The sequence below is a fragment of the Pleurodeles waltl genome, chromosome 7, assembly GCF_031143425.1.
Source record: "Pleurodeles waltl isolate 20211129_DDA chromosome 7, aPleWal1.hap1.20221129, whole genome shotgun sequence".
NCBI lineage: Eukaryota > Metazoa > Chordata > Amphibia > Caudata > Salamandridae > Pleurodeles > Pleurodeles waltl.
In genome coordinates, this window is record NC_090446.1 from 1,145,356,734 (window position 1) to 1,145,380,621 (window position 23,888).

The following is a 23,888-nucleotide window of genomic DNA, read 5'->3' on the forward strand; positions in this document are numbered from 1 at the left end:
CCAGTTTTCAACAAATCAAAATTGCGAAAGCAGGAAGTTTGCAAACATGTCCCATGTAGTTTTACCCATCTTTGAAATATTATTTCAATTGTCAGGAGCAGTGGTCCCCAAACTTTTAAGAACTACAAACCACTTTTTAGAATGAAAACTTTTGCGAGCCATCTACCTTTAATGGACATGAGGAGGGGAGTTTTTATTTTTTCATGTAACCAGGTCAGTGTGCATTAGGGCACTGCCATTTACAGAGCACAATTTCCTCTGAACTGCCCACTAAATTTGCACATAAATAAAATGTTATTTATAAAATTAAACAGCACACAAATTATACTATGTATAAATCGGGTTGCCGTGAATATTTATCCTTTGTGCATCACCAAGTAAAGTGCCCTGATTGTTTTAATCCTATTAAAATATCTGTTCTCAGCACACTTCAAAATTACAAAAAATGTGGTTTTTCACTTCGCCAGAGAAGCACAAACATTTGAGGGGGCTGCAGAAGAAGACAAAGTTAATGGAAAAAAAGGAAGCTATGGAGAGGGTGCCATTGGAGGAGGAATACACAGGCTTCTAGTTGAGATTTTCTCATCTAAAAAAAATCTTGAGCGTGGCGTCTGATATTAGATGTAAGAGAGTTGAATACATTAAAAAACCGTTTTCATACGATCGCACTGTAGGAGATTCTACCTTTTTTATAACAAAAGATTTTCTGAATTCAATAGATCTAGAGGATGCACACTTGCATATCTCCATTCACAGATATCACAGAAAATATATTTGAATTGGTAGTGATGAATGTCTCCCATAAATCAAAGCCCTACCTTCTGGACTAAGATCAGTACCACAAAACGCGTTTCACTTTGTGCTTTCTCTGCCTATCATGCCCCTTGTATCCTTTCACATCAGAGTGCATATGACCAACTGTCTGGCTCTTAGAAGCAGAGTCAGGATCCCTTACCCTGCTCAACACCAAGCATCTTTCAGTGTCCTAGCAGAGAAATGTTCACAAATATTACAATCTGCTGGCTTGTGCTCCCGATGTAAACAGTACACGCACTTTGTATGTGGATCGTCCACAAATATTTTTCTTACCATAGGATTTAAAAGCCTTAAAACAAAGATTTATTGAAGATACCTCAGTCATGATGAAAACATACTCCAATTCTGCTGTCTAAATTGTCTTCTCTAAGGGGTTCCTCACACTGAACGTGCAGTAGAAAATCTAAAAGTGGCTTGAGTCAAGGGAACAGATGGGTGTGGTGGGTTCTGATTGGATGGGCTCTGGATTATATATAAAGATGCAGAAAAGGTTTCACTGCTATCAAGTATTAACGAGTGTATATATGACTGCTGTTTTTAAAGTTACAAGGGGATTCCCAGTCTGATGATGGGGAATGATTCCTCCATGTGAATCTATGAAAGATCCAATGCTGGAGAAGAGGCCAAACACACATTCCTCCACATTCACAGGAGACAGAGCAATAATATTGAATGCTCACTAGTTCCAACACATCATTAATCCACAATAGGCTGAATATACCTGCAATTCAGAACAGACGTATCACTACTTTCACACCTAGAATAAATCCAGCACAACCTGGAAAGGCCTAACATAGGGTTACATGAACAGTCAAATGTTTCAATTAAATATTATATGAGAAAGTTAATCTACTCAGAAAAACCCACATTCAGTTACATGCTGTGCATTCATTTTCCCTAGTGGGTGGCTCTTTGTCAATAACAAACAACTCTTTGTTGCTTATCTGGATTGTACACCCCTGTGCAGTGTTACCTAACCTGTACTATGGGAAAGTGCCAGCACATTAAATTAATTCCTAATAGAATGAGGAACCCACACAGTGCCAGAAATTGAGTGGGTTACTGTTAACATTTCCTCCCAGGGGATAAGGCTATTTCTGCCACTGACACTCCCTGCCACTAGCATTTGAGCTTGTGCTATATGGTGAATGATAGCATGCCTAACAGGACATGTGAGTGAAGGGGTACAGGTTTGATGTCAGCACACTGAAGCCTACAGAAAAAGAAAGACAGACATACTTATGAAAAGTTACCTTACCACTCAATCAGGCAAACCCAAAATTGATACAGTTGAAACTATGAGCGGCAAAGTATACCTCTCCACAAGAACAGCATCCTTTTTCTTTCACAACTGGATACTGTTTAGTATTAGTGAATATCTAAATGACTGAATCCTTTAAGCAATACTTTTCTATCTGTTTGTGTTAAGTATGCAAATACAATTTCTAAAGGAGAAAGTTTGTCTTTGGCCTCCTGGGACTACTGTTCCATGGAGTTGCAACATTGGTGCTTCAAGAGAAATTGCTTATCAGCTGCACGGGGTTTACAGGATGGTACTGAGCTCAGAACTGTGGCACAAGCAGTGGTAGTCCTAGACCTTCACGTATGTGTCAGATCATGACCCAGGGCAGACAAAATGTATGCCTCTATATAGGCTCCAGTGCAGGATCTTTGCCCTCTCAAACCTTGTACCAGGCTTTCTGAAGATACAAGAAATAGGGCAACAGCAAGCTGTATCTATATAGAGAAAATTAAACCAACAAAGTTTTTACTTGGTCTCACGCAAACCATCTTCCAAAGTGTCTGCATAAACGCGTAGTGTGCCAGCAGGAATCCTGGCCAATTAAAAGGAATCTTAAATTGCATTTTTTGATAACCAAGAGCAAACAGAACCTTCATTTCAGAACAATTACTAATGTGATTTATATGTTGAATTTCGTTAATCACGTGCCTTTTAACAGCTTATAGCTCAGTCATAAGTGCATTGTTCTAGTTAAAGTACTGAGAACGTATTACCTTTAAATTCTTTCCAAGTTACAACTTACAGCAGTTTTTCTTGAATTACAAAAAATCATAGTCTTACATCTCCCAGCTTGGCCCCATTTGGAGAGGAATAACTTCCAGCAGCCTCAGATTTCTGCAATAAGTTCCTTCTTGGACATTCAATCTTATAATTTTTAACTGGTGATTTTTGTAATCTTTATTTGCTTTTATTCAATCATTATTAAAAGAATACACATTTTGCATCAAAGCAACTGTAACTGTGACCTCAGGCATGAAGGGCTCAAAGACAAAGCAAATAAAATGCAAACATTATGATGCAAGAATAAAACTCAAGGAGGTGGGTGTCAGGGATATCACAGTGAGTCATTATCATAGTGGTCTTTAATATTTCCCCATATCAGTTAATGTTTCTGAGAGCAGGCTCCATCTTCATATAACTGCTGCAAAAAGATTGTGAATCTCTAGGGGGCGTGGCCACGGCAGTGACTAAAATGGCCGCTTGCAAGTGAAGCTCCAGCGACTCTGGCCCATTTACGCCACGAGTCGTAGACATCCGGGCTGCTGCTGAAAGCCCTTGACAATGGGGATGGCTGTTTGAGTACCCAACGACCCTGGCCACGGACTCGCCTGCTGTGATCACTGCCCACACTCCATGTAACTGGTGGGTGGCCCACGTGGCCTGTCACTGCCTCGGAGAGGCCGCAGTTGAGCCTGAGGCTAAGACCATCGGGTCTCGTCAGTGTCACGGGCCTCCCTGCTATCCACCTCCGTTGTGCCTCCATTGCCCCCATGAGGGTGGAGCTCCATACTCCTGCCTCAGAGAAGTTGCCTTTACTCCAGTGATTGCGCCTCCGTGTTCTCAGCGCTGACTACCGCTGGGGCGATGCTGTGCAGAGGGACGTAGCAGAAGACTGAGGGCTGGCCAGTCAGTGCTTGCCAGTGCTGAAGCGGGGAACCTGTGCCTAGATAGCTGCACCCCACCCTCAATCTGCATAACACCCGCTAGACCTGATCACTGCAATGGAGGGGTGGCTGGCTCAGTGAATCCGGACGGGTTCTCTCATGCTGCCTGTGGCCTGCCTCTATGGGGCTGACTGGAATGTCCTGATGTTACCTCATCCGCACGTGAATCCCTGGGGAGCTGCTGAAACGTGCACCTGGTACCTGCTGGGGAGACTACCACCAGGGCTTTAAAATAATATGCTAGCTATAAATCTAGCTTCCCAATCTTTGCCTGCACATGCTTCCCTGTAGCCCCTCGTGATACCTGTATAACTGTGGCACCCTACCCATGCCTAATCCTGTGGCCTTGGGGAGGCTGGTGACTGACTTCTGCCCTGCCAAGGGTACTTCGAAGCACCAGTACTGTTGGCACACCCGGTTGCCCATATCCTGGGTCCGCATTAATGGACTAGCTACTACCACAAGACCCATTGACTTGACCCTCCTGGGTGCCTGCATACTGTCCCATAATACCCACCCCCTCACCCCCTCGATACATCGTGATACTGCTATCAAGTGCCAGAGCCTGAAGTGACAAGCCTACCCTCTCCTCTATCCTGCCCACTCATCAAGGTGTGCATCGGAGACCCCAAACAATGCAAACTCCTGTTTGGGTGTCTTGGCGGCGTGGCTGCTTAGGCTGGTCAATCTGACATGGATGATCCCCTTGACATAGGAGAGCACCCTGAAGCCCACAGTAGATTGACCGCAATACTGGCAGAACTAAGAGCTGGATTCCACGCCACTGCCCCCGATTTGACACTCTCACTGGCCGTATTGACCATATAGGAGGGAGCTTTGGTCTCCAGAAGACCAGGACAGATGAGGAGGAGGGTGACATATCTACAATTGAGGATGGGGCTGGCTCCATGGGGAAGCACTCAGACAAGATGGAGAGCATATTAAAGACGATGGCAAACATAAATGAAGACCTGGAGGCGCAGTCGAGCAGAAACAATAGCTGAACTGTGGGAATCACCAAGACCACCAATATGGGCAGAGCAGATATGTTTGACGAAAATCTCCTGGAGGAACTGTTAGATAGAAGTAGCTTTCCCTACAGGTTTGCGTTGATAGAGCCCACTACTCTCTCCGCCCACCGGGGGAGCCCCGCACGACCGCTCACAGCTCGCCTCAAACTACAGAGATAGGGACACAGCACTCCATTTGGCCTGTGAAAAAGGTAAATGGCAATATCAGGGATCCGCTGTGTCACTCTACCCACACTTCATCATCGTTTTTCAGGAGGCCTGCCAAAAATATTGAGACAAACTCACTAGGGAAACTCTGCATCAAATATGCCATGCTGTATCCTGCCTAACTGGGTGTTGAGGTCAATGGAAAAATCTGTATTTTTGACACCCCAGTGGAGGCTCAGGATTTCTGCTCAACCCAACCGGCCAACCGACCACCCAAGCAGACAGTGTTGCACTGTGCAGCGTCCCCTGTGGCCTCCCACCCTGGTTGAGTCATGCTTCAGCTTATTGTATCCTGTTATTGGCTCCTTTGCTCCTGCTGGCTTTTAGCAGATATTACACAGAGGCCTCCCTGACGCCACTATCATGTTAATAATGTTATACTAAGGGACAGTACACAGCCTGCAAATCCGATCATTTCCCCACCATCTCCTTGAACTTGAACTGCATCACTTGAGATGTTGCTGCGCCACCACCCCCACACTCACATTGGTGTACACTGCCAAATTTGTCTGTGGGATTTTTTTTGTATCTATGTTTAATGTTCAAGGGATTTACTGGATAGTTTGCAGTCCGTTATTGTTAAGTTGGGCGGGAGATAGGATATGTTGTTTTGTTGGAAGTATGGTTAAGAAAGCGATTAAGCTTCTCTCCGATGGTAAAGCACCAGGCTCGGACTCCATCCCAGCCGAAATCTACAAAGCAGGGGGACCAGTCTTGTTACAGAAGCTCACCGAGCTCTTTCACACCATGTGGCAACAGGAAGTTATCCCTCAGGAGCTCAAGGGTGCCTCCATCGTTCATCTCTAAAAGAGAAAGTGAAATGAGCAGTCTTGTGATGACCATAGAGAAATCACTCTGCTGGTCATTGCCGGCAAAATCCTTGCCAGAGTCCTCCTCAATAGCTTCACTCATCATTTGGAAGATGGACACCTGCCAGAGGGTCAGTAAGGCGACAGAGAGGGCTGTGGGACAGTGTACATATTATTTGCAGCACGTCAACTACAGGAGAAGTCCCAGGAACAAAACATGGACCTATACATAACGTTCGTGGTCCTGACCAAAGCCTTCAACACCGTCAGTCATGAGGGGCTAGGACGGAACATGGAAAAGTTTGGCTGCCCTGGCAAATTCATCAGTATGGTGTGTCGGTTCCATGACGGCATGCTTGCTCGAGCACTGGATGATGGAGACTCCTCCAATACTTTCCAGTCACCAACGAAGTCAAGCAAGGCTGTGTACTGGCATCCACACTGTTCAGCATGATTTTCTCGGGCATGCGGTCAGATGGTTTCTGCGATGACCAAGAAACCAGCATCAAGATCAGATATAGGACTGATCGCATGCACTTCAACCAGAGGAGGCTACAGGCCGAGACCAAGGTCGAAGAGGACTCTGTGCACGACTTCCTGTTCGCAGATGACTGCGCACAACACTGCAGCAGAGGCCCAGATGCAGCAGAGCATGAACCGTTTTTCTGCTGCCTGCAGAAACTTCAGCCTCCTAATCAGTACAGAGAAGACTGAGGTCTTGCATCAGCCCGCACCACAGAAGACTTATGCGGAACCAACTATCACCGTTGAACGAAAAATCCTGAAGGCTGTTGACAAGTTTACATACCTCAACAGCACACTCTCCAGATCTGTGAACATTGACAATGAGGTAGACACGCATCACTAAGGCAAGCTCTGCATTTGGACGGCTGCAGGAGTCAGTGTGGGAGAGGAGAGTCGTCAAACTGTCCACAAAGCTGAAGATGTACAAAGAAGTTGTACTGCCCATAATACTGTATGCCTGTGAGACATGGACTGTGTATGAGCGCTATGCCAAAAAGCTGAATGGCTTCTACATGACCTGCTTAAGACGGCTGCTGAAAATTAGCTGGCAGTACAAAGTTCCAGACATAGATGTCCTCTCTCAAGCTGGTCTGCCAAGTATCTACACCCTGCTGAGGAAAGCCCAAGTCAGGTAGGCAAGCCACCATGTAAGTATTCCAGACACACACCTTCCCAAGAGAATGTTCTATGGTGAACTGGCAGCAGACAAACGCATACAAGGTAGGCAGAAAAAGTGCTTCAATGACACTGAAAGTCTCTCTGAAGAGCTTTGGCACTGACCCAGACTCCTGGGAAACCCTAGGGCAAGACCACCCCCACCTGGCAAAGCTGCATCAGCAAAGGCACTACCTCCTACGAGCAGAGCAGGACTGCAGAGGCACAGAAGAAGCCCTGAGCTGGGCAAATCCATAGCCATCTCTTTGCCAACCATCCCAGCAGACCACTTGTGCCCCACATGCAGCAGAGTTTTCAGAGCCCGCATCGGACTGATCAGGCACAGCCAGACACACTGTACCCAGTCAACTTCCTCAACATGATTTCCTTGGTCATCGTTGACGACGGATGAACAACAACGCTTCTCTCACCACTGCTGCTTTTTGCCTCTTCATGCACGCAGTGCACATACATGCACATGGTACTCCACTACACTTTCATCTACCATACGGCTGCCTATGCATTCCAACATCGTAGAATTCCAATGCTTTACATGGAAAATCTGCGGTTTAAATAAACCCCGGAAAAGAAAGCGAGTCCTAGCGGTCCTCACCAGACACAAATAACGTTAGCCTTTCTCTGGGATGACTAAGTTTGCTCGTACCTAGGGTCAGAACCACTATTTTTCATTTTACAGTTCTTACACCTGTGGAGTATGTACTCTTGTTTAATGTCCTTGCCCTTTATCGACCAATCACATGTTTCTGACAAGAAGGGTAGGTACCTTCTTGACCACAGTATGTTGGCAGGCACGACAATGCTGCTCACAAAAATATATATATGCCCCTAGATATGGACAGCCCGGAATTTTTTCACACTAACTGCCCTAATCACTCACATGCCCTCAGACCTTATCCCTCTTAGTGGCCATTTTAACACAGCAGCACATAATCCTCCCACTAGATTCTTCTGGGTTGCCTACCAGCCTCAAACTACGTTTACTGAGGGCACTTCAGGAGCTTATAGATACACCTTATTTTGTCAATGTGTGGCTTGCTATCCCTCCACTATAGGTTATACTTTCTATTTGCACCCCCCCAACATGATTCCTTGCCCCCCCTGGACTACCTCGTACACTCTCCGACCATGTCCCCATCCACTTAACCTTCTTGATGCCATACTCACATACCACCCCTACACAGAGACAATTTCCAGAGCTAGACCTTTAGAATGGCGCATTCAGATCGGATCTTTCTGCGGCTATCAATAAGTACTTTTCGTTCAGGCTCAGTTGCTAAATAGGCCGTGTTGTGGGATGCTTTCAAAGCCTTTATTAGGGGTATTTGTAGCTCCAAACATTCAGGCTTTTTAAAATGCAAATGCAATGATCTGGCTTGGGTGGATTGGGGACTTCAAACTATAGATTCTGACAAACCAAGAGGGCTCCAAACACCATTGCTGTATAAGCGTCCACTCCTTTTGTAAGAATTTTGGCAAGTAGTGGATCGCAAGGTAAAATCTCTGCAAATATACCCAGGGCCAGCGATATGGCGAGAGTGATCGACCTAGCCGTACCCTGGCACATATCCTATGACCAAACTATCAGTCCCATTACATAACAAACCACTAAACAGATGATGGTACCATTGTCACTGGTGATGATAATATCCAACGGACCACTGCCTACCCTTAAAAACATGAATTTTAAAATATTTCATTTCTTTCTTCTGAAACACTCCCCAGTTTCCTTTAAGGACAATAGGGCTGCATCTCAAACAAAAAAAGATTGCTTTCTTTAAAAATAATCACAGACATGGTGGTCTTCTGACCCCAGCAAGCCACTATCACCGTGATGGCTATAATTACTAATAGGGCACTAACTGCAACCTATCTCGTGAATATTAATGACTTGGGTTGTGTGACCCACTAAGAATCAATAATTTTAATTTAAATCTTTCATACATTACGAATAGCGATTTCCTAACTGAGATGCGCAGAAAATCTCAATTAGGAAATTGCTGTTCCTAATGTTAGTACATCTGGCTATTGGTGATGCTGGTGCTCTTCGGGTCTGGGCAAAGTCTCTTTTCGAGATGAACAACCCAAGCCGAATAAAGAGCTTAGTATATCTATTAGTCTGTAATTCTTCTACTATATTAAATAACGCCCTTCGCAGGGAAAGAACATTTTTCACAACAGTATAATTTGATGAATCTTTGCAATTCTGAACAAGTATCTTTACAATAAACTGCTCCCCCACACAGAATATAAAGAAGACAGACTTATTTCCATTCAAAATGAAAAAACCTACACCACTGTGTGGAACAATTCGCTTATTTTAGATCATTTCTGGGTTTTGTCTCTAAAATGCTGTACACTATTACATTCGTTCAATTGCCTTTGTACACCAATAATCCAATAAGTAAACCACATTCAGGGGAAAAAAAAAAGTTATCACTTCAGGAATAATCTCTGAGATGTAAGGGTGACATTTCCAGTCCAAGTGGTGCAAAAGGATACAACAACAAATTGAGGTTTAAAAATATGCACACTGAACTCACAGGGCAGTTCCAAGCCAGTGTGTAAAGTTAGGTTTCTTGCTGCTGGTGGAGAGTGACGCCCATCTGCCATGTCAAGCTCAGTGCACTGTGCTTCTCCGTGAATGACCGCCAATCCAAGTCGGAGTCGCTCTGCATAGGACTGAGCCCTGGGCAAAAGGACAAGAGCAAAGATTGCTGCGGGTTAATAATAAACAATGTGCATAAAATTCAAAGGGAGCTTCACCAGTGACAGAAGGACAGGGGCAGCATGTCTATAAGTTGCCACCAGACATGCACTTCTAGAACACCTGGAAGCCGAACCTTAACTAAATAATGAACAATGCTTTACAAATATGAGTACAGTCTTGCTCACTGTTAGTAAGGAAGCAAATTCATAGTCAGGCTTATGCCATGTTACTGCCTTCATTACTATATATTCACATGCTGTGCATTCAGTTCTTTCCAAAAGATTCCCATCATTGTTCATGGACTCCTTGAACACCATTACATACACACTCTTGATCTTGTTCAACTTTGAAACTTTTTTAACTGTGGTCCCCTCTGCACCTCTTAGACCTGACCTCTGCTGTCCATCCACTCTTACTGCTTCCACACCACATTGAAAAACAACAACGTGAAGGGAGGTCCTTGTCTGTGTGGATTCGCTTCTAACTCCCATCTCAGTGATAACCTTTTACATAAGCACCACTGTGGTCGGGAATGATAGTTCCACAGTCTATACCTCATTAATCTGGAGGGCTGGAGAAGATGAGCTATCTATGACAAGAAGAAATATCCATCAGAAAATCATTACTGAAGAGAAGGAACTTGCTCTTCCAATGAATATCATCCTCTGACAGATTGCAATCTTACGAAAGATTTCCAGAGCAGTACAAAACAGCCAAAAAGAATGGCAAAAGTAGGACTGTGCATCAACTTCAGGTACCATAAACAAGAAAATGTTATACTCCCATGCCACAACCTTACCTTGTGGACTTGAAGACCTCCCTGTTAGCAATGTACTAAAGATGTTTAATTAACTTAATTATGTGAGATAGTGTATCTTTGGAGCTTGCTCTCTCTTTCAGACTTCTGAAAAAAAAACAAGAATGTTGGACATCTTTCTTAAACCATTTTCTCAGGATACAAAGAAACCAAACATTTTGGTTTCTAAAGCATGGAAATGCTTCCGTGCTTTAAGAGGAGGTGGTGGAAGTTTAGAAATAGCCAAGTTAATCTTTTGCTTTTATAACTGAAACCATTGTCAAAAAAATGGAAGTACAATTCTCCTGATTAATTGTCCCTAGAATAGACCAAAACCAATACCTTCAATTAGAGCTCACTTAGTTGTCAATCAAATGTAATCAAGTTTAGAAAAAACATAGGCTCGAATGGAGTACCACAAAAAACAGGTGTACCACGTTTAGATCCCAAAGAGTAACACTAATCAAAAGGATGTTTTTCTTCAAACCTTTTACGACTCAAATCTGTTTGTCTTTCAAGCAATACAACATACAACCACTGACATACAACGGCTGGAGAGGAAAACATATATCAAACCGAGGTTGGGGAGTGGCAAGGGGAGGGAAAAATTACATTAAACAACCTCAGAAAGTGCTGCTTCAAGCCTGTATTTTGGGGCATGTGCAAGGACAACAGAGAGGAAGGACCCCTCCCAGCTTATGGGGCAGTGGGTGGGGTTCAGGTGAGGCCTAATATGCAGAGGTAAGCTGGACAGGTGAGTTTTCTGAATTAGTCAGATTGGAAACACACGCAGCCTCCTCAGGTTTTCCAAGATGTGCGTTACGTTAGCCATTAATTGTTCCACGCCCAGAAGACCCCACAGTTTATGGATCCATTGCAAGTGTGTTGGAGTATGATCTGTCCCCCAGTGTGCCAGTATGACCTGTTTAGCCGCGCCTAGTGCCAGGGCAATCGCTTGCCCCTTTGGTGAGGCGAGTGGGTCTGTGAGTGGGTTCTGTAGGCCCAGAAGAATGTAACTGGGGAATCTTGGCAGGTCTGTGTTCCAAATGTTGTTGACGTCAGCCAGCACTGCTTCCCAGTAAGATCGTACCCGGGGACACTGCTACAGCACATGTACTAAGTTGCCAGGCTGTCTGCAGTGTCTCCAACAGAGGCCACCTGCACCCCTCTTCCAACTGCCCACTCTAGCTGACGTGTAATACCAATAATTAACTGTTTTGATCAATGCCTCCTTTCCCATCGCGCTAGTCGCCTATTTGTGGGCTCTGCACCAGAAACACCTCCACTCCTTTTCTGTGAAGGCGCATTCGCACTCCTGTTCCCAACGTTCCTGCGCTGGAGCCTTATGAGCTTCTGAAGGGGTGTTTAGGAATTTATAGATATCTGAGAGGATACGCTTGTCGTCTGAGCGGGTAATCAGCCTCTTTTCGAAACTGGATAAAGGGTGGCTTGCATGGACGTGGTTGTTAGGCTGTAAAAGCCAATGTCTTAAGGCTAAGTATTGCCATCAAGAGTTGGAGGGTAGATCGTAGCTTGTTTGCAGTTGCGAAAAGTCCATGAGGCCCTCTGCATCAAAGACATCTCCCAGCCTCTTGCAACCCACCCTTTGCCAAGTGTCGAAGGAGGCCCTCTGTGCTACGGGGGGTGGGGGGGGAACTCTGGGTTACCTATGAAAGGGGTCAGGGGTGATATGCCAGTGGACAGGTTGTGTTTGGTCTGGACTGCATCCCAGACTCTTAGCATAGCCCTCAGAACTGGGGAGATGTAGACGCCCAACAGCTTATGGGGTTTAGGCAGCCAGGGCACCTTCCATATGTGGATGCCGGCCACTGCTTGATCAATGAAGCACAAGTGCTTCACCGTGCGGTGTCTGGCCATGTATCGCAGCTTAGCCACCTGGTAATATTTCTTTACACTTGGGATGCCCAGTTCACCCTCCCCTGAAGCCAGGTATGCATACCTCCCCGCGATTCATGCCTTTTTGCCTACTCAAATAAACATCTATTAGCCGCTGTAATTTAGCTAGGACTGAAGGGGGAGGCTTTAGCGGCAAGGTTTGCATGACATACAGCATGGGTACTTGCAAAGATTTTCGCAGGGCCCAAAATTTTGGTCTGTGCTGTGACCAAGGGCCACATTGCTGTGAAAAGGGCGACGGTCAGGGTTGGGGGGCAGGGTGGTTCGGGGGGGATGTTGAAGGTAAGGTGGATACAGAGTAGCAAATAATAAACATCTAGAGGCTGAACTGCACAAAGTGAGAACAGAAAACGTGGGATAAATCATGGCTTTCCTACTTTACCAAATTGTGTGATCCCATGCAATTGTTTTATCCCACTTTCCCTCCATTCTCACATACAAAAGGACTCAAAATACAGGAATTCAGGATGCATTATGTACAAAACTTTCTCATGTGTTTGATTTAATAAATAATATTGTTGTGCAATAATACAAACTCAGGCCACTCAAAGGGTCACATAACAACAGACATGCCTCTTAGTTCACTATTGGCATTGTTGCCAGGGAGGGGAAGAATGAATGTTTCTAGATTTATGTTTAAAAAAAAATTTCAACAAAAAAAAAACCACAACTCTTCAATATTCAATGTACTGATATAATCAAATTTAATAAAGTGAAACGGTTCTGCATTACAATAAAGTACACTTTTTGAATTCTGAAGAAATTTTTACATTTTAGCCGCACAACGTCTTCAAAATTGAAAGTAAGCAATTGAAAGGAGCACCTAATTATATCCTCTTCTTAACTGCAATTAAAATAAATACACACTAGCCAGTTTAGTGCGGAGTTGGCTAAACAGCAGCCCAGTGCTGCTGTTGACCAGGGGGCCACACATGGAAATGTCAGGAGGGCTGCATGCGGCCCCCGGGCCGTACTTTGAGTATCACTGATGTTCAATATCTTTGGAAGCAGTGGCATCTTCACGGCTGTTAATCTTCCCAGTCAAGATAGTAGATATTTCTTCCAGGCTAATAGGTCTGCCCTGGCCCCCGTAAGAGTTTCGTGTAATTGCTAGTTACCGTACGCCCCAACTTCAGGAGTATCTGTAATCCCAGATATGTAACTCCCTGAGGTGCCCACGTAAACGGGAAGTGTTGTACCAAGTGTGTCTGGTCACCTTTCGGAAGCATGATATTAACTATGCTTGATTTCACGTAATTAATTTTAAAACCCGCGGACTCCTCGAATCTCTCCAGTTCCCCCATCAGTCGGGGTAGGGTGAACTTGGGATACGTCAACACCAGCATCACGCCATTGGCATATAGCACTAGTTTGTGTTCACCACCGCCCATTCTCAGGCCTTTAATATCCTGATTGACTCTCACCCTGGTTGCAAATGGCTCCATGTAGAAAGCAAACAGTAGCAGCAACAATGGGCAGCCATGGCGAGTTCCCCTGTTGATAGCGAAGGTGGGTGATAGTATGCCGTTTACCCAGACTGCCGCTTTTGGGGATCTGTAACTGGCCTACACCCATCTACTAAATCTCTTCCCCAGTCCCATTCTAGTGAGAACAGACTTGAGGTATGGCCACTGTACCCTATCAAGCACTTTCTCTGCGTCAACTGAGAGTAGTGCCATGGGGGCCTGGCAGCGATGAGCCTTGTCGTCAAGTGACACAGGCGTTTAGTGTTGTCGCTGCAATTCCACTCGGGGATAAAACCTGCTTGGTCTGGATCAATTAGGTGTTGCATATGGGGGCCTAGTCGCGCTGCCAAAATTCCTGTAAATATCTTTGCATCTACATTTAATAGCGAGATGGGGGCGGTATGAGGAGTACTGTGTCAGGTTCTTGCCTGGTTTGGGAATGACAATAATAGTGGCCTGGAGCACAGAGTCTGTTAGGGTTCCAGTTACACTAAATGAATTGCAGTCTCTTGCTAGGATAGGCGCTAGTGTTGGGGCAAAGGTCTTATAAAAGGCTGCCATATATCCGTCTGGGCCTGGTGCTTTGTCTAAGGCCAAAGTTTGTATGGCTTGCAGCACTTCCCCAACCTTAATATTCTCCTCCAAAGCTAGGGATTCCGGAGTGTTGAGACTATTCAGAGGCAGCTGGTTCATATAGGAGCCTGCCTGGTTGGGGTCCAGGCTGTCAGATGGGTATATAGCGCAGTGTAGAAGTGTTTAAACACCTGTGGGTATCTTGGGTTACCTTAGTGCCCTGAAAATCTCTGCTACCCGCTGCCAGAGAAGTTTGGGCACGGAGACTGTGTGCAAGTAGACTGCCTGCTTTAATGCCTCCTATGTAGAATTTCGGTTTTAAGCATAGGAATTTCGGTTTTAAGAGCAGGAGCGCATATTCTGCTTTTCCTAAATCTAGGGCTTTAAGCTGCTTGTGAGCAGCAGTCAGCCACCTCCCGATCCTGCATGCACCTGTGTATTTGAGGTCAGGGACTTGGAGGCGGAACACAGACACCAGTTGGGCCCTCTTATCTCGCCTATCCCTGTTCAACCTGGCCGCCCTTGAAATGAAAATGCCGCAGACCACTGCCTTCAGTGTGTCCAGTAGCCGGACCAAGTCGAGTTCTGGGTTATCGTTAATTTGTAAGAACTGTGTGATTGCTAGAGCTATTTCTACTATTGTTTCATCTTGGCGCAGAAGTGTAGGGTTTAAGCGAAAGGTGTGCGGTTGTGCAGGTGACCATGGCATGCAGCAGGTGATTGTGACGGGCGAATGATCAGACAGGACTGCCACCCCAATGTCTGCTGCTGTGGTGTATGTACACAAATGCTGTGAGATAAGAAAGTAATCATTCTGGTTGTAGGACTGGTGAACAGCGGAAAAGGTGTAGCTTCTGTCTAGGGGGTGATGTGGACGCCAAATGTCTACGAGGACCGCCTCTGTCAGCCACTGTCTGAATGACAAGGATTTTGCCCCTGCTTGTCCCACCCTCTGCGTGGACCTATCCAATTTAGCACGTGGAGCCAAATTAAAGTCCCCTCCGATCATAGTATCGCTATCTGGCGTGGTCAGTATTTTCCCTATAGCCTCCTCTAAGAACACCTCCTGCTGTGTGTTCGGTGCGTAAGTGTTTGCTAGTGTGAATGTCAATCTTCGAGTGGTAATGCGCAGAAAAAGTAACCTGCCCACACTTTCAAATTGTGCCTGAATCACTTGACCAGTGAAATGCGTGGCCACCAGGATTGCCTTCCGGCTTTTTTCTTAGGGCCAGTGGTGAAGTATTGCCGGCCAAACTATTTCAAGTGCAAATGCCTCCAATCCACTCTAAGCAGGTGAGTCCCTTGTATAAGGGAAATGTCACAACGCACGTCTCTAAGAAAGGAAAGGAGGACCAAGCGTCTAACCGGACGTTCAACCCCCGGACATTCAGACTTAGGATCTTAAGGATAGGTATACAAATGAAGCTGCTTCATTGTTATTAAGGGGATGAAGTGGCCCCCTCGTGCCCAGTCAAAAACTGATGTGTGTGCAAATCATGCCCTCGGCCACCTGTTTGGGCTACTTGTAAGCAAAACATATAAACATTCAAACAACAGGTACTGGTAGGTTCCCCGTCTGGGAACCTGCATCCAAAATTGATATTGGGGTCCGTGTCAGTGATGTGTAACTTCATCGACACATACCAATTGGGGTGAGCTCTGCTGCCAGCTGCCATCAACTGCCACCATGGTGAAGACTCATGTGTCTACCATTCTTTCCAGTGACCAGGCTTCCACTAGGAGTACTCTCCGGGGATAGTCTTCAGTCATTATCAGGGTCCGAGGTGCTGTCTCTCTGTTGTAACTGCTGAAGAAGAGCTGCTCTTTCGCAGCCCCGGTCTTGGGCCGTTGGTTTCCTGATCTTTCTTCCCTGTCCCCCCCGCACCCCACCCTCCCAGTGCCAGCAGAGGCCAGAATTCCCCCTCCCCCCGGGGTGTGGGAGGCCCATCCCGGTCCAGGGTCTCCCGGCCTAACAGCTGACGGGCCTCTTCCATTGTGCGCAGGCCAAATGTCTTGTTGTTCCAGACAAAGGTGATGCAGAAGGGATGACCCCATTTATATTTGATCCCCTTTTCTCGCAAGAATCTGGAAAGGGCCCGGAGCAGTCTTCATCTTCGAAGAGTGGCCTGGGCGAGATCTCGTTAGATCCACACTTTGTTGCCCTCGAATTCAATAAAGGTCTTGTCTCTCTCACTGCTGCCATGATAGCCTCCTTCTGCCAATAGTAATGCAGGCAGGTAAGAATGTCTTGCAATTGTCCTGGTGAGCTCACAGGCCAACCTGCTATGAGTGCGGTCTAATAGAATGTCTTGCGCCACCAGATCCGGCACCATATAGCGGAACAGGCGGAGGCCACAGTCTTTCAGTCTGCCTGCATCTGCCTGAAGTGGAACGCCTTTGATGCGTATGTTGCACCTTCTCGAACGGTTCTCCAGGTCCTCCAGTTGGTAATTAAAGTCTGTTGTTTTGTCCCTTAGTGTGAGGATCTCTCGCTTGTTTGCCGGTTTGGCAAACATGTCTTTAATAGAGGAATCTTTTTGTTCTGCTCAGGCAGTTGCATGCTGTAGGAAGTTGGCTCTGTATGCACTATTTCAAAGTAAGGAATAGTATGCACAGAGTCCAAGGGTTCCCCTTAGAGGTAAGATAGTTGCAAAAAGAGATAATAATGCTCTATTTTGTGGTAGTGTGGTCGAGCAGTAGGCGCATCAAAGGAGTAGTGTTAAGCATTTGTTGTACACACACAGGCAATAAATGAGGAACACACACTCAAAGACAATTCCAGGCCAATAGGTTTTTGTATAGAAAAATATATATTTTCTTAGTTTATTTTAAGAACCACAGGTTCAAGATTTACATGTAATACTTCAAATAAAAGGTATTGCAGGTAGGTACTTTAGGAACTTTGAATTAGCAAAATAGCATATACAGTTTTCACATAAATCACAAATAGCTATTTTAAAACTAGACACTTAGTGACATTTTCAACAGTTCCTGGGGGGAGTAAGAGTTTGTTAGTTTTTGCAGGTAAGTAAACCACCTACGGGGTTCAAGTTTGGGTCCAAGGTAGCCCACCGTTGGGGGTTCAGAGCAACCCCAAAGTTACCACACCAACAGCTCAGGGCCGGTCAGGTGCAGAGGTCAAAGTGGTGCCCAAAACGCATAGGCTTCAATGGAGAAGGGGGTGCCCCGGTTCCAGTCTGCCAACAGGTAAGTACCCGCGTCTTCGGAGGGCAGACCAGGGGAGTTTTGTAAGGCACCGGGGGACACACGAGTCCACACAGAAAGTTCACCCTCAGCGGCACGGGGGCGGCCGGGTGCAGTGTGCAAACAAGCCCCGGATTTTCAATAGGTTTCAATGGGAGACCAAGGGGTCTCTTCAGCGATGCAGGCAGGCAAGGGGGGGCTCCTCGGGGTAGCCACCACCTGGGCAAGGGAGAGGGCCTCCTGGGGGTCACTCCTGCACTGGAGTTCGGATCCTTCAGGTCCTGGGGGCTGCGGGTGCAGTGTCCCTACCAGGCGTCGGGTTCTTAGAAGCAGGAAGTCGCGGTCAGGGGGAGCCTCAGGATTCCCTCTGCAGGCGTCGCTGTGGGGGCTACTCTGGCTACTCACAGTCTCGCAGTCGCCGGGGAGTCCTCCCTGAAGTGATTGTTCTCCACAAGTCGAGCCGGGGGCATCGGGTGCTGAGTGTCAAGTCTCACGCTTCCGGCGGGAAACGCAAGTTGTTTTAAAGTTGCTCCTTTGTTACAAAGTTGTAGTCTTGGGTGAACAGAGCCGCTGTCCTTGGGAGTTCGTGGTCCTTCTAGATGCAGGGCAGTCCTCTGAGGCTTCAGAGGTCGCTGGTCCCTGGTCAGAGCATCGCTGAAGCAGTGTCTTTAGAAATGGGGAGACAGGCCGGTAGAGCTGGGGCCAAAGCAGTTGGTGTCTCAGTCTTCTCTGCAGGGTTTTTCAGCTTAGCAGTCCTCTTCTTCTTAGGTTGCAGGAATCTAAGTTCCTAGGTTCTGGGGCGCCCTAAATACTAAATTTAAGGGCGTGTTACGTCTGGGGGGGTTAGTAGCCAATGGCTACTAGCCCTGAGGGTGGCTACACCCTCTTTGTGCCTCCTCCCGAGGGGATGGGGGCACATTCCTATCCCTATTGGGGAAATCCTCCATCTGCAAGATGGAGGAGCTCTAAAAGTCAGAGTCACCTCAGCTCAGGTTGCCTTAGGGGCTGTCCTGACTGGCCAGTGACGACTCCTTGTTTTTCTCATTATCTCCCCCGGCCTTGCCGCCAAAAGTGGGGCCGTGGCCGGAGGGGGCGGGTACCTCCACTAGCTGGAATGCCCTGGGGTGCTGTAACAAAGGGGGTGAGTCTTTGAGGCTCACCGCCAGGTGTTACAGTTCCTGCAGGGGGAGGTGATAAAGCCTGTACTGGGTGGAGATGCTTGTTACTAACCACAGAGTGACAAAGGCACTCTCCCCATGTGGCCAGCAACATGTCTGGTGTGTGGCAGGCTGCTAAAACTAGTCAGCCTACACGGATAGTCGGTTAAGGTTTCAGGGGGCACCTCTAAGGTGCCCTCTGGGGTGTATGTTACAATAAAATGTACACTGGCATCAGTGTGCATTTATTGTGCTGAGAAGTTTGATACCAAACTTCACAGTTTTCAGTGTAGCCATTATGGTGCTGTGGAGTTCGTGCATGACAGACTCCCAGACCATATACTCTTATGGCTACCCTGCACTTACAATGTCTAAGGTTTTGCTTAGACACTGTAGGGGCATAGTGCTCATGCACTTATGCCCTCACCTATGGTATAGTGCACCCTGCCTTAGGGCTGTAAGGCCTGCTAGAGGGGTGACTTATCTATACCTGTAGGCAGTGTGAGGTTGGCATGGCACCCTGAGGGGAGTGCCATGTCGACTTAGTCTTTTTATCCCCACTAGCACACACAAGCTGACAAGCAGTGTGTCTGTACTGAGTGAGGGGTCCCCAGAGTGGCATAAGATATGCTGCAGCCCTTAGAAACCTTCCCTGGCATCAGGGCCCTTGGTACCAGGGGTACCAGCTACAAGGGACTTACCTGGATGCCAGGGTGTGCCAATTGTGGAAACAAAAGTACAGGTTAGGGAAAGAACACTGGTGCTGGGGCCTGGTTAGCTTTCAAATCAAAACTTAGCATCAGCAAAGGCAAAAAGTCAGGGGGTAACCATGCCAAGGAGGCATTTTCTTACACATGCCTACTTTGGGTGCTGCGTAGGATCACAGCGGGAGACGGGGGCTGCCACAGAGTCTTGTTGTCCAGGACTCTTTGCCTCTAACGTCACCTTTCCTCCTTTATCTCCAGCCACCTTGGGGTTTCCAACCAACTATGCCCCCTTCCAAAGTTGACGGGGTGGTTAAGGAGGCGCTAACATTTGCCCCAATGAGTTCTTGCCAGGCCCGGTGCAGGGACCACCGCAATCAGTCTACAAGCAATCCTTTTAGTACAGGTCCTTGGACTGTATTCCTCTACCGGACACGACCACCTCCTGCCCCCCCCAACCCCCACCCCACGATGTGGTGTACGTACAGTTGTCTGGGCCTGTGCTTGTGGGTCAATCCGATCAGTCCCCCTTCCTTATACGTAGGCCATGGCAATATCACTGTCCACAGGGCACCCCTGCTGTTTCCAACTCACCCCCTCTCTCAGTATTGCCCCTCTGGACCGCATCCCCACCACCGACCCGATCAGCACCATTGTTTCGTAGATGGTGTAGGGACTTAGTCTCTTCTCCCGCCAGACCATCCACCTCCTAGCACTTCATGTCTTCCCCACTGGCCCAGTTTCTCCGCCCTCTCAACGGGACAGGGTTGCTCCTCGCCATCGCCTCTCGGGCCCTTAGGTATCTGCCTTTGTGTCCTCCACCTTTCGGAGCCCAGGCCTGGCCTCTCCTCCACGCTGCACCACCACCCAACTGCCACCACATGGGCCCTATCGGCACTGGCACTCCCAGGCCGAGGTTTGTTCCTCTTTCTGTCCCATTCTTCCAGGGAGGCTTACAGCCCCCTTCGATCTGCACTGTTGCTAGTCTCCGCTATTGCTGCCCAGGCACTCTTACTCATCCTTAATACCTCTTCGTTAGCTCCATCAACGTGTCGTCCGCCCTGTGACCTGCCACGGCAGCCCCGCTCTCCAGCGGTCCCCGCGGTTCAGTCACCTCCACCGAGGCCGCACCTTCCCACCCCATACCTCTAGTTTGTGCGTGCGTGGGGCTGCGGTGATTTCTGGGGTGGTCTCGTTTGTGGCCGCAGCATCCGTTCAGTGCCGCAAGAGTCTGCCACCCACTCCCTGCTCTGCCAAGGCCGCAACGGCTGCCATATTGTCTTAGGTGCGCCTCTGCTGTCTCTCTTCCCTGGGGGGAAGGGGGGGGGGGGGAAATAGAAATACTGCAGCCCCCCCTGAAGACCAGTTGTTACAGGGCCGTAGGTTGCCACTTTGGAGTCGCGGCGGCACAGCTCGAAGGTCTTTTGTCCGCTCACGTCGCTAGGTTGGACACGCCCCCTCTTCAAACCTTTTAAAGCTGCAAAACAGCAAGTATGAAATGTATTATTCTTTTAATACTTTGCACTCTCCTAAACAGGACAGCCAGATTACCCTTCAATGTTTCCTGCGCCAAACACAATGGTTACAAGACAAAAGTGATGAAATAATGACTCTGGATTTCTCAAACTGCACCAGGATGAGCATCCTCGACAAAGCTTGAAGTAAAGCACTGATTGAGGGTCTAAGGGCCAATAGCAGGCCCTGCTGTAAGAATCAAAATTGTGGTATCTCAGCCTTTCAGAAAGCAAGGATGAGGCCTTCCACACTTGAATAAAACCTCTCTCTCTCTCTCTCTCTCTCCAGGAATGCCAATGTCAAAAACTGGAATGTATTGACCTGCTGAAACTCCTAGGTGCAGAAAGCTCCAAGGACCTAACAAAAGCCAGACGTTCCTCAGAAATCTAGTTAATCGCTATAGCTTGTACTGAACTGATAAGATGAACCCCACTGATAGACTCAGAAGGTTTGTGCAGACATTCCCAAAGAATGCCATACACTTCATCATTAACTTTAACTGTAACCAATGAACAACAGTGAAAATAGCGAAAATGTTGTGTTTTCAGTGAAAGGACTTGCACACAGTAAGTAACCAGTCTTATAAAGGGCCATTGAGACACTATGTAAGTTTGTACTGACACATTCTACTAGATGGCAGAATTAAAACCATGCACATCTATAATAGAACAGACAATTTAAAAGAATAACACATTTCCTATCACAATAGCTTTGAAACTTAGATCCATTATCTTCACATACAAAGTGAGTTGACTTTTAGAATTAACTAAAAATCTATAACAACATTAATAGCCTCAGCTTGTACGTAGTCCATGCCTATGTACTTCGTTATCAATAGCTGGTGGTGTGAGCTCCAACATCTCCAGTGGCTCAAAACGGCAACAGCATCAGCATCTGGGGACTCAATAGCATCTCACTTTGTTCAACCTGCTGAGAGTGGTAGGTATCTTTACCAGTTGTTCACCACTGTTACTGAACTGTACGCAACCACCACAAGGGGGCAGACATCATACTTTTACGCTTTTAAAATCCGAAATTGTTGGGGAGTAATATTGCAAAATTAAACAAAAGGCTCAAGAAAATAAGTCACAAAACCGAGGAGACAAAAATGTCAAAGTTTTCAAAGAATAGAGATATGGGTTAAGGATCCATATATTCACACAGATCAAGCAAATTTTACTTCAGCCACCAGTAGGCATCGTAGTCTCAGTGACCGAGTCAACTCTGGTGCCCAGGTGGCTAAAGTAAGTGTTCAAAATTCTCTGTGCACCTGGGGCCATTTCACAAAATGAGGATTCTGTGCAAAGGGCACATACACTAACCTCACTGTCCCCGGTCCCCTTTTCAAAAGTTGTGCTAACACTGATGTGGTGTTTGAGAAAATTATTCTTAAGGCTTAACTCACTCCACAAAATCAGTCTATTCTGTGCTCATGCCTCCATCTACCAAGATATGGTAGATTCTTAAATGGGAAGGGCCCCAAAAGAACGTCTCCTTTTATTAAGGACTAGCGAAGAGACCATGACCACCAAGAACCAAGTCACATCCTCTTAGGCAAGAAGGACGAGAATAATCAGAGCCATCAAACAGCCAAATTAAAGTCAAAGTCCAATTAAAAAAACAAAACAGAAAAGGCCAGAATGAGAGACACTCACATAGCACAGAAATCTATTACCTCTTGGCAGCATCTGGGGATTTTGCGACAATGACTGCATTTCTGTAATCAGGAATCTGAAAATAGACAAAACAGTGAATGAAGTGAGGCTAGAGATACACACAGTCTCAATACAGAGTATGGTTTCTGCTATATAGTTAGTCTCAACAGTAGTAATCTGAAGGAGAGGAGTACATTTCCCAGTTCTTCCCTAGGCCCCCCCCCCCCCGTCCACTTAACATGATCCCGGCAGACCCTCCTCTCCCCAGTCATCTGCATGGGAGTCAGATCCTCACTTCTTCTTGAATATACTGTAGCATCAATGGTGAGGCCCTCAAGTTGTCCACAGGAAAGCTGAAGAAGCCCTGGATTTCCTTCTGGTGCAGGTCCATGGTAATAAGGTGCGTCAATCCTGAAAGCAAAAAATGAAAAATCAATCTGTCACAGACAAAGCTCTATCCAGGTGTACTACAGCAACACAACCCCTTTTTTGCCTCAGTCATATTAATAGAGTACATTATGTGGCACTCAGTAGACGTAGCCTACAGAGGAGGCATTGTTCTGTATTGTGCATCAATGCATGTTGCAGAATTAAGGACAAATATAAGCGAGCTGCAGATAAAATCTGCAACACACAGGGGAAAATAATGAACATAATATGCTCCCCTCCATTGCCTGCTGTAATTGCTGCTAATTCCCATCACTCTTCTATGCTACAATTACCGTGGAAAATGATTACTATTCCTGTTCAAGTGTTGGAAAACAAACAAACCGGTTGTGGAGGAGAAAAATATACCACAATGAAAAAAAAAACCTCTTGAAAACGACAGATCAAACACGTCACACAGAATGGGACTAGAAACAGTTTTGTTTTGCAGTCCTGCATGAGGAGTACCTAGTCAGCAGATCAGACCAAGACGACTTCAGGAGGCCAAGAACCAACCCGACTGGTCTTTTAACCTCAAACCCTCCCCTGCTACACCCTCCACAAAAGCAAAAACAAATATATAGCACTGGGTACATTGGGGCTGCGTTACTGAGAAGCCCAACTACCCTTGTACTAACTAGAGAGCTCAGGATATTTTTTGTTAAATTGGGATCCCAGTACGGTGACCTATAAAACGGAGTATCAAACCTTTCATAATCACTTACTCAAATGTCATGT

The 23,888-nt window shown here is 46.6% G+C and overlaps 1 protein-coding gene across 2 annotated transcripts in view; it reads right to left on the reverse strand.

The window, feature by feature from the left end:
- Positions 1 to 23,888, reverse strand: part of PRPSAP1 (phosphoribosyl pyrophosphate synthetase associated protein 1) — a 168,557-nt gene that overhangs the window by 82,770 nt on the left and 61,899 nt on the right. For both annotated transcript variants that reach the window (XM_069200221.1, XM_069200220.1), the window contains exons 5-7: positions 23,020 to 23,135; positions 22,745 to 22,800; positions 9,571 to 9,716 (exon numbers count right to left, since the gene is read on the reverse strand). In XM_069200221.1, coding sequence (XP_069056322.1) covers positions 9,571 to 9,716; positions 22,745 to 22,800; positions 23,020 to 23,135 — 318 coding nt within the window. The remainder of the gene's footprint in view (positions 1 to 9,570; positions 9,717 to 22,744; positions 22,801 to 23,019; positions 23,136 to 23,888) is intronic.